The sequence below is a fragment of the Cheilinus undulatus genome, linkage group 19, assembly GCF_018320785.1.
Source record: "Cheilinus undulatus linkage group 19, ASM1832078v1, whole genome shotgun sequence".
In the NCBI taxonomy this organism is placed as follows: Eukaryota; Metazoa; Chordata; class Actinopteri; order Labriformes; family Labridae; genus Cheilinus; species Cheilinus undulatus.
The window spans coordinates 14,201,359-14,215,629 of NC_054883.1; the positions used below are offsets into that span (position 1 = coordinate 14,201,359).

General features: G+C 39.0%; 1 protein-coding gene across 1 annotated transcript in view; it reads left to right on the forward strand.

The window, feature by feature from the left end:
- Positions 1–13,191, forward strand: part of LOC121527275 (contactin-associated protein-like 2) — a 230,438-nt gene extending 217,247 nt beyond the window's left edge. Inside the window, exons 23-26 of the mRNA XM_041814171.1 lie at positions 4,630–4,723; positions 10,043–10,327; positions 10,753–10,827; positions 12,992–13,191. Coding sequence (XP_041670105.1) covers positions 4,630–4,723; positions 10,043–10,327; positions 10,753–10,827; positions 12,992–13,191 — 654 coding nt within the window. The remainder of the gene's footprint in view (positions 1–4,629; positions 4,724–10,042; positions 10,328–10,752; positions 10,828–12,991) is intronic.
- Positions 13,192–14,271: the final 1,080 nt, after the last annotated feature.

Consider the following 14,271-nt stretch of genomic DNA (forward strand, 5'->3'; position numbering starts at 1 on the left):
TTTCGTAGCCTTTAACAGATCTGCGCTGTGCACCAATCCTGTTTCATTAGGCTGCAACATTACAAGACTGACAACAGTGAAGGAGGCCTGGATACTTTCTGAATACACTAAGGATCTAAATAAAATAAAAAAATAAAATAAATCTGGACATATATCTCAATACATAGCTTTGCCTATGCCTGAGGTTTCTTGTAGCATGAAATCCCAAACAGTTGCCTATGTTTGTGGAATGGTAATACAGCCAATGGATGAGCAGGAGTGTAATGGTAATTGAGGAGTAAAAGAAGCATAGAAGATGTGGAGAATGAATGAAATGAAATGAGGAAGTTGCAAAAAGATCATGCTTTTTGACTTAAAAAGTACGCCCATACATTTTAATGACCAAGATTCCTTCTATGATCTGAGTGATTTAACACCTTCAGGGTCCCAGAGGCTGCATTTGCATGTTCACTTAAATATGTGGAAACATGTATATTAAAAGTGCAGCATGAAGAGCTGTGTTTGGTCTTGAAGCAGTCAGTGAGGTCTGGTCAGGTCAGCTCCCTATCAAAGGAGAAACATGGAGAGATGAAATCAAGTTCCCATCTCTGCTCCCAACCTCAAACAGGGTGTGGAGATGAAAGAGAGGAATCCCTGCAGGCACAGGGGCATTTCCACTACTATGGCCAGCTCTCCTCTCTTATCCTCTTCTTCGGTTACCTTTTATCACATAGATTTCCCTTCCACTTTTTTCCACCTTTCCACTGCACCCCCATTATCTTCTTTTTCCTTTCCTTTCTCTCCATCCTCTCTCTCCTTTCACATCCTCCACCCCTCTCTAACTCAGCTAATAGTTGTGTTCATTGTAGAGAAAATAGATAAGCATGGAGTCCCACTTTGCTTCTCTAATGTTTAATGGGACTATTTTCTGTCTCTCAGATTTCATTGAAGAATCAGTGTTGCTATGAAAGCAGAGCATTCTCTGTTTACAGAAAATTAGTGTGAATATAAACAGAACATTGGCTAAATTAGATTCTCTTTGAGCACATATTTAGTAGAACAGATTTCATCTACAGTTAATTTTCTCCTCATCTACCTCCTCATTATGTAGCTCTGCACAAATGAAGTTTGAAGGAGGAAACTCTTGTCTACACCGTGCTACATTAAAAGGCAGAATCTCAATAATTTCAGTTGAAAGTTTGGTTAAATGAGGTTTGTTTCCAGGCCGTCCTCCTCTGTGGACCTCTTTGTGGGGTTTGGAGACTCCACAAAGAGGAGTGCCTGTGCAGCCAATTTGTTTCTACAGATAAAAGTAAATAAGCTGAACCAAATGTTATTGTACCCAAATACCCCACCCTCCAGTCACAGTGGAAAACAAAAGCCACAGAATGCTCCTCTGAGACCAGACGTTTGGAAAGAACCAAATTAGGATAAACTTGGTTTGTGTGTTTGTGAAAAAGGGAGGAAATAGTCTAACATTGGAGGAGGTGTAGAGAGAGGACTCCACTGACTCAAATCTGCAAACAGGACTTTTCACACAAATAAATTTCAACCCTGTAATAACAGGCCAGTACCATTGCATGATAAGGTCTAACTGTAAGCACAGAGAAGGAAAGAGGAAGTAGCTTTTGTGTCTACAACACAGAGAACAATGCTAGTCTGAAATAACTCTCTTCATGACAGCGGCTACAGCCATCAAGCTAATTAGAAACTTCAGAGAAACAGCAATAACAAGTTAATTATGTTTCAGGGATATTAAAGTCGTGTATTCCCTCCCTCCATCAGCTCTCCTCCTTCTGCAAGGGGATCGTCTTTGTAACTATGCTTTTTGTTCTTCTTAGTTCTATATTCTTTGAACACAGCACGACATGTTGTTCATCAGTAATCTGTAGACCTGTTTGCAGGGTCATTACTGAAGATTACTTTTCAGACTGAAAAGCAGAAAAACTCAACAAAAGCTTTAATTATTTCCATGTGATTAGCATTAACTTAGCTGAAAAGATCAGGATAGAGCAGGTGTTTTTGTAGAGACTGATGAGGATACTGAGAATAAAGAATAAAGGTGTCTTTAAAGTCCCTGTAAAGTAAAAATCCCCAAAAAATTGTGTCTGAACACACTAGATACAGATAGATAGATAGATAGATAGATAGATAGATAGATAGATAGATAGATAGATAGGACAAAGTTTGCTGTAAACATTGCTGAGATCTATGTGTGAGTGAATTTTGGATTGTGATCCTTGGAAAGTTTTTCACCTTGGTTTAAAACTGAGGGGTCCATGATCACACCGGTGTGATTTCATCATCCACTAATTTTGTCACATGATAGCACATAATGTTAGCCGGTGTTATTGCCTTCATTGAAAGTTAACAGCCAGCTATATGCTGTGTTTTCATTCATTGTGAGGTAAATATCCAAAATCTTTCAGCTACAGTGGCCTAAAGCTCATTAAAAGAATCATAACAGGGATTTGTGCCAGAAAACAGTAAATTTAATCCCTAACTTCTGTCTCTGCTCTGGCACAGAGCCAGACAACTATACTTTGATCAGAGTTCACCGTGAGGTCAGGGGGCAGGCTAATTGCTGGAGGGCTTGTCTATTTTTTACCTGAACCAGATGCAGCAGGAACAAACATCTTACCTGGTGCAGGTGTGTTTTAACCCATATTTCACTTGTCTTTAGTCTTGGATGATTTAAAGGAGCAGAATATTGCTTTGTCTCTCTCAAAGCGGCAACAGTTCAATCCCTCCTGTCTGGTAGTTTTGCAATGCTAAAGTTTAGTGAATTATCCAATGATGACACTGGATGATCCCCTTCCTGGTCCCTAGCCAACAAGCTGGATCAAATCCAAATTACAAACTTATTGCTAACAAATATTCTGAAAAAAAAAAAATAAATAAATAAATAAAATAAAACAAAACAAAACATAGTGTTACAAAAAGAAAGAGGCACTTGTTTTCAAAAATAAGAAATACCCATCACAAAAAAATACATAAAGACACTGTTACCAGATTACAAAAATGAAACTGACAATATTTAATAAAATTGCAAAAATTGTTGGTGTTGTAAAAATGCTGGATTATTCTTATTATTAAAATAGTAATAATAATTATCATTATTTTGAATGAAAATGCAAATGAACATGATTGATAAATAATGGGGCTCCACCCTGAAGACAGGGGACAACCAAAAAGAAACCAAAAATCAGTCTCAGAATTTAAGATTTGAATAACAACTTTATTGGTATATCATAAATTTTGGTATTTTAAGAATATAAAGGCGCAAAAGTGAGCACTGACCTCAACTTAGTGGATTATTACTGTTTATATCCAATAATCACACACAACTTCTCTTTAAATCTATAACAGGATTTACAAAACAATGCCGCATCAATGACAATTAAACAAATAACTATTTTAACTAAACTATAAAATTCTATTCACAAGCAAAGTGTGGAAAAAATGTCTACAAGTGAGAGTATAAGAGGAATAGCAACACAAGACAGATATTGAGCGAAGATTGATGATGTTCTTAAAATGGTTCACTAGATCCAAGGAGATAATAAGGACACATCAAGGTAAATCATCAAGGAACAAGCAGACACGACAACAAAACACTTTCTACAGCTAGTCCTGCCCAGATCAAAACTTCTTGCTTGTGATCACGGTGTGTGATTAGAGTCTGATCAGATCCAGAAGTGAGCAGGGGTCAGTCCGTTAATGCTCCTTCCATGGTTCTAGCAAGTTAGAAGTCTTATGGAGTCAAGAATCAGATTTAGGATGACAGGGCTTGTATCATCCTTCTGGGGTGGGAGAAGAAGGATGATACAAGCCCTACTGTCATCCTAAAGCTGAATCTTGACGCCGCAAGACTTTTAACTTGCTGGAACCATGGCAAGTTAAATCATGAATTTTAACCCCTTAAAGCCTGAAAACACAAATTATTGCCAGAAAATTCTAATTTTTTGGGACTGAAATGATTATTTGACTTTCTTCTGGAACCCCCCCCCCCCCAAAAAAAAAAAAAAAAAAAATCAAAATTTCCAAAAAATTTAACATAAATATTTTTGGTGTCTCATTTGATACATTAGGTGGTAACTGATAATCCACTTGAGTGCATTTTTTAAATCATTTTTTAGATTGTATTCAGAAGGGGTTTTTTTAGTAATTTATTGATCATATTGATTAGAGGTATCATAAAAGTATGTCTCAAATGTGATCTAACAGGCTTTAAGGGGTTAAATGGCCAGAGTTAAAAGTCTTGGAGCCATCCCTTTTGAGGCGGGAGACGAGTTGTATGTCCTTCAGGTACCAGTGCGCTTTTAGCAACACTCCTGACCAGATAGTTTCAACGAAGGTAGGAACTCTTGTACTCAACAATCCGACTGCTGACTGCACTAAAATTTAAGCTAAAGCTGGAGCACAAGGCATGCAGTTGAAGGCAGCTTGTCTGCTGCTGTTCAGGCGGTGGAATGGCCCCTGCTCGGGGGTCACAGTGGCTTTTATTACATGTGGAACCCCTGCAGAGTCTCCTGTAATTTGGACTGGGAGCCTGAAGCTTGCAAACCTTTCCTGCCAGCCCCACCTCAATAGCCAATCACCATTCTCAAAATTCTGATTTTCAATTTCTCATGTCTCTCTTTGTTTCAGCTGGATCATTACCCTCCTGTCAGCTACACCCTCCCAGATGCCTCAGACACACAGTTCAACCTGGTCAAAACTCTGTTCCTCGGTAAAGTCTTTGGTGAGTGACTCAACTATTTACAATCTTTTTCAAAATGCATACTTCCTGATTTTTTTCTTTTTTTTTCTTTTTTTTTGGACTAGTCAGGTTTTACAACACCTGCATGTTTTACTCGGTCTTTTTCTAAATACCATCATTGTTCAAAATCTTTCTACAATCTGGTGTTTTTTTAAGTCTTATGTTGTTAATTAGTCATAAAAAAATAATATTCAGGTTGATTTAACCCCTTAAAAATTTGAGGGGCTTAATACCATCAGGAAGCTCCAATTCACTATATTCTGACCATGTTAACCACTTTAGGATAAAACCACCACAGCAGCCATAATTAATACATTTGTCAGGCTACAAGCAAACAACAATAATAAAAGTGACTCTCCATTAGAAGCTTTCCTGTACTCTCCTGATCATAACACTCCATCAAAAACTGCCCTGATGCATCATAAAGAGTCCTCATTATTTAAAATGTTCTGTTGTTAAATAGAGCAGTGCATGCCTGTACTGTTCTCTCTATAGGTGTCAGTGTCCATGTGTTCTGTTGTCAAGAATAACATCATGCCAGCCTCCCTGTCTGATATCACTAGTTTCACCTCGTCTCAGTAACTCCAGATCCATGGAAGTTATGATTCAGTATCCAGGTTTTGTCCAGCTGCTGTGTCAGAGAGGAAGTGACTGCAGAAAGAGAGGGGGATTGAGCAAGGTAAAGACAAAAAGAGCCCAGGGAGAGAAAGAAAGAGAGATCATTTAGAAGCATGAGATCTAAAAAGTGGAGAGAAAGGACAAACTGGAGGAGAGGAGAGGAAGCTGCTGTGCACAGACTGCACACATGCAAACTCCACTGAGGTAACTACACATTTGTGTGTGCATGTCCATTTTCTTGCACATGCATGTGTCCTTAGTAATCCAGTGTCAGACTTTATTTTAAATCTGAATGAGATTTTCTGCTAAACACGGTGAAAGGAGACTTCCTTTTCTTCATAGCATCAAAGACTGAATTCATATATTTGATGCTTTGATAAGGCTAATTAACTAAATTTGTTGATGTGAGACAGATTAAATAGATCCTTAGAGTTTGTTTGAGTCTGAAGGATGAATGGGTGTAAACCAGTCTGACATGGATAATCTAACTCTATTACTTTGGCTTTGGTATGTCTGTGTTTCTTGGCTTTTGCACAAACCAACATCCTGGTGTGGAGGAAGCTGGAGGAGGCACTGATGAGTACACCTGTGCGTTTGTTGGCACATATGCGCTTGGAACAAAAGGATGTGTCCACAGGTGTCCAACAGTCATAAATCTACGTCAGCTCTGATTTTGCTTCTTTCCGGTTTCCCCTGCCTTCATCTCCATCAGTTCATTTCGCTTAATACTTGGCTTAACTTAAAATAAAGGGACTTTCTTGAGCTCTTGTTTGTGGTCTGTCTTTTCTTGGTTCGATTTTATTCTGATTAAATTCAGGTAACCACCTTCCAGTCTGTATACATAATGTTTCACAGAGCTTAATTGATGCTGCTTTAATGTTGTCTGTTAAAAGCTCAACTTTCACTGTTTCACAAAAGTTGATTTTTTGCTGTCTCGTTAAATTGCTCCAGATCATTCATTGTTGTTTTTAGTGATGTTCCCAGGTTACTACTTCCTTATTTGGCATGTGCACATTTAAATTACATTTAAAGACTGGTCTTAAGTGGAATAAATGCTCAGAAACAGTCAAATTCATCACAGGTTCATTGTGTCAGTGGGAATATGATGTCTGGTTGGTGTGCTGAGTAGAGTGTGGCTGAAGTTAGCAGCTAGCTCTGTCAGCTTTTATTCCTCTTTGCAAATAAATATTGTGCTGAATGCAGTTACTCATCACTTCATTTGGGTGGTTATTAGTCTCTATTACTCTGAGCAGGCTACGTGCAAATTTATTTCCATTTCTAGTCTATATTACTGCCATACTGTTCCTACAGTAATGTTTCATGTTTACTTCCAGCATAGAACCCGTGTAAAATTCTGACAGGAAATCATTTAACTGTGATTTCAGGCTTCTAATGAGTTACTTTCCACCCCTGATCCCCCGTTAACTGTTTGCTGCACTGTCTTTCTTCAATAGCAGTACATGGATAAAATAGCACTCAATTTATTGAGGCCTCAATGTCACCAGACTTTGTTTATTATTATTATTATTATTAGTAGTAGTAGTAGTATTTATTGTAAAAAAAAAATGCTGCTTTCTAAGGAGCCCACCCCTGGTGAAATCCCTGGCCCCAAATAAATCAGAAACAAGGGATGCTTTCAACCATTTACTCACATCTGCCCTGTACCCAAAACTGCCAGCAGAGAGCCACACTGGTCTCTGCAGGTATTAGCACACATACAGGAGAGGGGAGTGTGCTCATAGTCAGAAGTATTCTGCTCACTAAAGAGCATGCAAACACTCTTCACTTCAAAATATAAAGTCATCAGTAGCAGATTGTGCATTCCTGCAGAAAGGGCTGACCAGTGAATCATCACATGCTGACATTTGAGCACCTTCTCATGCATACAGTTAGTATCTTAAAAGAGTTGTTTGAAAATGATCTTGTCTAACATGTAATAAGATATTTCAAAGTGTACACACTCTTGTATATTATATGCAAATCTTGCAAGTGCTAAAAGGAGGTAAACTGATGACTCAGATACTAAGCTTTTTTCTTGGAAGCACAATTAATACTGTCATTCACACAACTCTTCTTACACTTGTTTTGCACCCATCAAACTAAGACAAAGTCAGAGAACTATGTAATAAGTGCTATCCATATGCTTAGAACCCTGTCATCTTACCTCATCTGATTTATGAAACATGTAGTCAGTCATTCCCTTATTCAGCAGTTCTGTCTGGTTGTAGTGTGATCTGGAGCAGACATGCACCTCTGTAGTCTGCAAACAGAGTTCAAGTAAAGGGAGAAGAGATTTTGCAGCTCTGGTGGTAAAAGAGAGCTGAGAGCTGTTTGGAAATCACTCCATGTATGTGCAGGAGCAAAAGTGTGTCTGAGGAGGCTTGAATTTTGGAGTCAAGATTATTTTTTCTTCAGTTTGGAGCCTGCAGTTTTACTAGTATATTCTGTTGTATTTCCCAGCCGTTATTGGATGTTGTGTAGATACAGTGCTTAACAAATTTATTAGACCACCACTCAAAGTAAGGTTTATGCCACAGCTGCCCTAAATTAACAGCATTGGTAATTATCAAAATCATTTTTTATGGTTCTGCAATGGTTAATACACCAATATGTAGAAGCTCTTTAACACAAATACAATTTTTAATGCTAAAATATAATTATTATTGTTATCCATGAATTTTCAAATGTACTGATTTACAAAAAAACAGAAAGAATAGTAAAGCACATTATTATTCCTCGATTAATATTTCAAATTATAGTTATTTACTTGCATTCCTGAACAGAAAAATGAGTTTTAGTGGTTGAATGTTATGCTTGATTCATTTCTGACTTCTCAGAGAAGCCCAGTGAGCCGGCTCAAATTTGGGTATAAAAAGGTAAATTCAGTTTGAAATTCCTCATTCCTGTTCAAAATGGTAAAACGTGGAGAGCTCACCGAAAATGAAAGCGTCCGCATTAAAGCCCTTCATGATGCTGGATGGTCTCTGAGACAAATATGACAGGTGGTCTAATAAATTTGTTTAGCACTGTACATGGCCTATAAAGGCCAGGTAAAATAAGTGACCACATAAATATTTACCCCCTTTAAAGTGACTGACCTAATTCAACAGAGGTCCAGCCACCTGGTGCTAGTAGTCTCACAGTTAGTGAAATGGGGATCACCTGAGTGAATCACCTGCAGTGAATGTGTCTCAGTGATTGTAGGATAAAGACACCTGTGTCTGGAAGGTGCAGTCACTGGTTCATCGCTATTCCTGGCAATTACACCATGAAGACAAAAAAAATTCTCCAAGAACCTCAGAGAAAATGATTGAAAAGCAGAAGTTAGGGAATTGAGACCAAAAAAACATTCAAGGTTCTGAACATCCTCCACTACGGAAGAGTATTACGGCCACTGAAAAAAAAAAAATTTGAGACAATTTTTTTTTTTTCAATTGTGAGAAAAAAGTCAGAATTCTGAGATTAAAGTCAGAATTCTGAGATTAAAGTCAGAATTCTGAGACTAATCTCAGAATTCTGAGAAAAAAACATTTGAGACTTTTTTTATATTTGAAGAATAAAGTCAGAATTCTGACTTTTTTTTCCTCAGAATTCTTACTTTAAACTCAGAATTCTGACTTTAATCTCAGAATTCTGACTTTAAACTCAGAATTCTGACTTTTTTCTCACAATTGAAAAAAAAAATTTGTCTCAATTTTTTTTTTTTCAGTGGCCCTAATACTCTTCCATACCCCACAGTTCAGTTAAATCCAACCTTAAAAAAATGAAGGAATATGCCATATGTGTAAATCTGCCTAGATCAGGCCGTCCTCACAAACTGAGTACACATGCAAGAAGGAGACTAGTGAGAGAGGCCACCAAGACACCCATAACTACTCTGAAGGAGTTCCAAGCATCAGCAGCTGAGATGGGAGAGACTCTGCAGACAACAACTGTTGGCTGGGTTAGAGTTCACCTAAAGGCATGTTTGGTAAACGCCAAGCACCACACATCACCACAAACACACCATCCCCACTGTGAAGCATGATGGTGGCAGCATCATGCTGTAGGGATGCGTCTCAGTATCTGATCCTGAAAGGCTTGTAAAGGTAGAGGGTAAAATGAATGCTGCAGACTCCTGGAGGGCGCTCTTATCCAGTCTGCAAGAGAACTAAGGTGCAAAGTCAATCAGAAGAGTGAGTATGGTATAGGACAAACCTTGTGCTGACTTTATGTTGGCTTGGTGCCACACTAAAATTTAACATGTAACATAAAATAGGGACAGATAATGCATTGCTGCTCATGCATTTCAGGCATTTATTCTGTACTATAATTTGACAAAATGAGAAACTGAGATTGCGGGGCTGTCGATTCATTACTCTTTCAGTAATTTGACATAACAGGTCATTGTCAGTTCACAGTCCTTCTTTTACCCTCTCCACCTACTCAGCCAACCCTAGTCTCTTTCACCGCCTTATGTAGATCAGTATCTTCTGTGGATATTCTACACTAGCAGCTTCAGTTATCAGTGTTTGCATCAGACATCAAATGTGCCGACTACAGTTTGTTTTTTATCAGCTTTCTTTTGATACCCTGATGCTTTGGAAGTCTCATTAAACTATAGTGAGCTTATTCCATTACAATCCACTGATCCACTGTAATCTACTGATCTATGCTTCTCTCCAACTGTGTCTCTCTGTACAGAAACAGGAACCATAGACCCAATCCTCATACAACGCTATAACACCCCAGGCTTTATTGGGTGTCTGTCTAGGGTGCAATTCAATGGAGTCGCCCCCTTGAAGTCTGCACTAAGAACTGCAGCACAGGCCAAGGCCACGTCAACAACCAGTGAGCCGGACAGACCACCTTCAGCTGCCTCGCCTGTGTCTTTCCAAGGAAAACTGGTGGAGTCTAACTGTGGGGCATCACCACTCACCATCCCGCCAATGTCTGCTGCTACAGACCCCTGGAATCTGGACAATACAGGTGGGAATAACTGAAAATAACCTGTTCACTCTCTCCACCCAGTTGCACTTGGTAATAGTTTATTAATCCTTGCCATTATATCCAAGCACATCACAGACCAAATATAAATGAATGAGGCCTTTTCAAAAGATCTGTGGCCATATGTTGAGACGACTAGGGCAAAATGGTAGCAGAGCAGGCATCTGATACGCACCTGGTGGTAGGTTGGATCAGGCTGCTGGAACTAGCTGATAAACCTTAACATAGTCCCAAAAGGGTGAACTGAGAAAGAAGCGGTTACCTAAACTACTCACCTGGACCAGTTTGGGGGTCCAGGTTAAGTGTTAAGTTAAGTGTAACTCTACAGAAGTTACAGCAGTGAAATGGTTTAGCATATTTAATGAATGTCTGTCATATCTTTTTCTATGCATGTCCTTTGTTGGCAGATGCAGAGTTCCCTTTCAATGATGGGAAGAGAGCGATCCCTGATGGAGTCAACAGAGACTCAGCTATAATTGGAGGTAAAAATCAAACCTCTGGATGATAAGAAGTTCATTTAAATACAGTTCTAAAACAACACTAATGAATCAGTGTGGAACACTGATAAAGGTTGTTAAGCTACTGATAGATTTCTAAATGTCAAAAATACACAGTGAACATCATAGTGGTTCAGGTCATTGTCACAAACCATGCTCTCTCTCCTCACTGTTGTCATTGTCTGTTTTTTTATCACAGTTATTTAGTGGTAATTCCTGATCTCCTTTTGAAATACAGTGCCATGAAAAAGTATTTCCCCCTTTCTGATTCCTGATATTTTTTGAATATTTATCACACATAAATGTTTCGGATCATCAAACCAATTTTTATATTTCTCAAAGACAACCCAAGTAAACAGAAAATGCAGTATTTGAATGATTATTCCATTTTTTAAGGGGGAGGACTCTTTCTGACCCTATGTGAAGAAGTAATTGCTCCCAGTTGTTAAATCATGAGTTAACTGTGATTAACCACAGTTCTTGGAAGGCTGAGTTGAATTTCACTAGCCACACCCAGGCCTGATTATTGCCAGATTTGCTGAATCAAGAAATCACTTAAACAGAACCTGTCAGACAAAGTGAAGTAGGCTACAAGATCTCAAAAAGAAACACGTCATGCCACAATCCAAAGAAGTTTAAGGATAAATGAGAAACAAAGTGATTGAAATCTATCAGTCTGGAAAAGGTTACAAAGCCATTTCAAAGGCTTTGGGACTCCAGCCAACCACAGTCAGAGCCATTATCCACAAATGGAGAAAACTGGGAACAGTGGTGAACCTTCCCAGGAGTGGTCAGCTAACCAAAATGACTCCAAGAGTGCAACGATGACTCAGCCAGGAGGTAACAAAAGAACCCAGAACGACATCCAAAGAACTTCAGGTCTCACTGGCCTCAGTTAAGGTCAGAGTTCATGACTCAACGATAAGAAAGACACTGGGCAAAAATGGCATCATGGGAGAGTTCCAAGGCCAAAACCACTGCTGACAAAAAAAGAACACAAAGGCTCATCTCACATTTGCCAAGAAACATGTTGATGATCCCCAAGACTTGGAGAAATTTTCTGTGGACTGATGAGACAAAAGTTGAACTTTTTGGAAGGCATGTGGCCCGTTACATCCGGCATAAAATTAAACAGCATTTACTATAAAGAACATCATGCCAACAGTCAAACATGGTGGTGGTCTGGGGCTGCTTTGCTGCTTCAGAACCTGGACCACTTGCTGTGATTGATGGAACAATGAATTCTGCTGTTTACCAGAAAATTCTAAAGGCCAACGTCTGGCCATCAGTTCATGACCTCAAGCTCAAGCGCTCTTGGGTTATGCAGCAGGACAACAACCCGAAACACACCAGCAAGTACATCTCTGAATGGCTCAAAATAAACAAATTAAGGTTTTGGAGTGGCCCAGTCAAAGTCTGGACCTAAATCCAATCGAGATGCTGGGGTGTGACCTTAAACGTGTAGTTCATGCTTGAAAACCCTCCAATATGACTGAGTTAAAACAAGTCGGAGAAGAAGAGTGGGCCAAAATTCCTCCACAGCGATGTGAAAGACTCATCACCAGTTATCGCAAATGCTTGATTTCAGTTATTGCTGCCAAGGGTGGCATAACCAGTTATTAGGTTCAGGGGGCAGTTACTTCTTCACACAGTACCAAATAGGTTTTGACCCCCCCCCCTAAACAGTTAAAAAAAATTCAGAAACTGCATTTTGTATTTACTTGGGTTGTATTTGTGAAATATGAAAATTGTTTTGATGATCTGGAACATTTAAGTGTGATAAATATGCAAAAACATCAGGAATCAGAAAGGGGGCAAACACTTTTTCACAGCACTGTATCTACTGTTACAGACATTACAAACAGTTCTTATCATTAGTCCAACCTAAAGTACAATACTTAAAATTCAGGTTCCTACCATATTCTGTATAGCATAGTGAAAGATTGCTACTTATAGAAGCTAAAATTAGGAGATATTAGGCATCATAGTAAAATAGTAAAATGATTTTTGCAAATTCAAAACTATGACCAAGTGTTAAATATTTCATTATTGATTCTCAACTCTGATACCCAAATATGTTATACGGTTAGTCCTACAAATGATTTTAAGCACACATTAGCATTTGTTTTTGGGTGCCTGTTGTCTGCAGGTATCATTGCTGTGGTGATCTTCACCATCTTATGCACGCTGGCGTTCCTGATCCGCTACATGTTCCGTCATAAAGGCACCTACCATACCAATGAGTCAAAGGGCAGAGAGGAGTCTGCAGGAGAGTCAGCGGACACAGCCATCATCAGCACCGACAACCCAGAGGCCATTGAAGAATCAAGGAAGGAGTGGTTCATCTAGCAGCTAATAAAGACAAACTGACTGAGGAAGGGATTTTCTGGTCCACCTGTTGGTTTTATTCAGTGCTTGTCAAGTGTATGGCATGCCCTCGGTTAGCGCAGAGACCTGAAAGAGGTGAAGCATGGGAGAATCTCTTTCAGGGTGAACGATAAACAGCCTGTGCTTGCAGATGAACAGTGGTGTTTATACATGCAGACATAACACTGCAAGGTCATCCCAAGCAGAGTAACAGCTGGCCAGAGAACGGGCTGAAGTGGGAACAGTGTGTGGGAGTTTGCACGGAAGATGCACCGACCATGGCAGAGAAGAGGAAGGGATTACAGACACCGATCAGGAGGGTTTCACCTAATGTGCCCTGGATGCACTATTCACACAGAAAGATGCATGCATCACAGCAAGCCCTGATAGGACCCCGTTTTTGACCCATGGAGGACAACTATACTTGGTGAGAAGAAGGGAGCTGAACACAGCAAACTCAGGTGTTGTCATGACTCTTTGAGCTTATTGCAGTAGTATTGCAATGACAAACATTTGTTTTCTACTTGCCAAATATCATTTTCTTTTTGTAGAAAAAGAACTTTATTTTCAGCAAAGTGATGGTAATTTTTATTCACGTTTTCTGTGTTTCAGGGAAAAAAGCTGATAAAGTAACAGTGTCACAATAAGTGGTCTGGTAAAATGTTACTGAAATATTTTTAAGTAAATGATTACAAATGTTATTTAAGTTCTCTGTATTTTAAAAATGGACATAGACTGATAGAGTGGTCTTGCGATAAATTATAACCATTAAAAATTGTTTTATAGAAAGTAAACTGGGAGTTGTTTGTTGCCTATCGCTGGCATCAGGCCAAACCTCATAACTCTATTTTTCATGACTTTTCATGACCCCCTCCCAAAAACGGGGATTTTGCAGATACAGTTATGGCCTGATACCAGCATTATGTTTCATTTTATTTTGAACATTGCAGTCTGTGGTGACAAATGTCCCAGATAGATGCAGGGGTTGAAAGTATTATATTTACTTCAATTACTGTGATTGAGGAGGTTTTTGGGTATATTTTAAAATCATTACTTTATTTC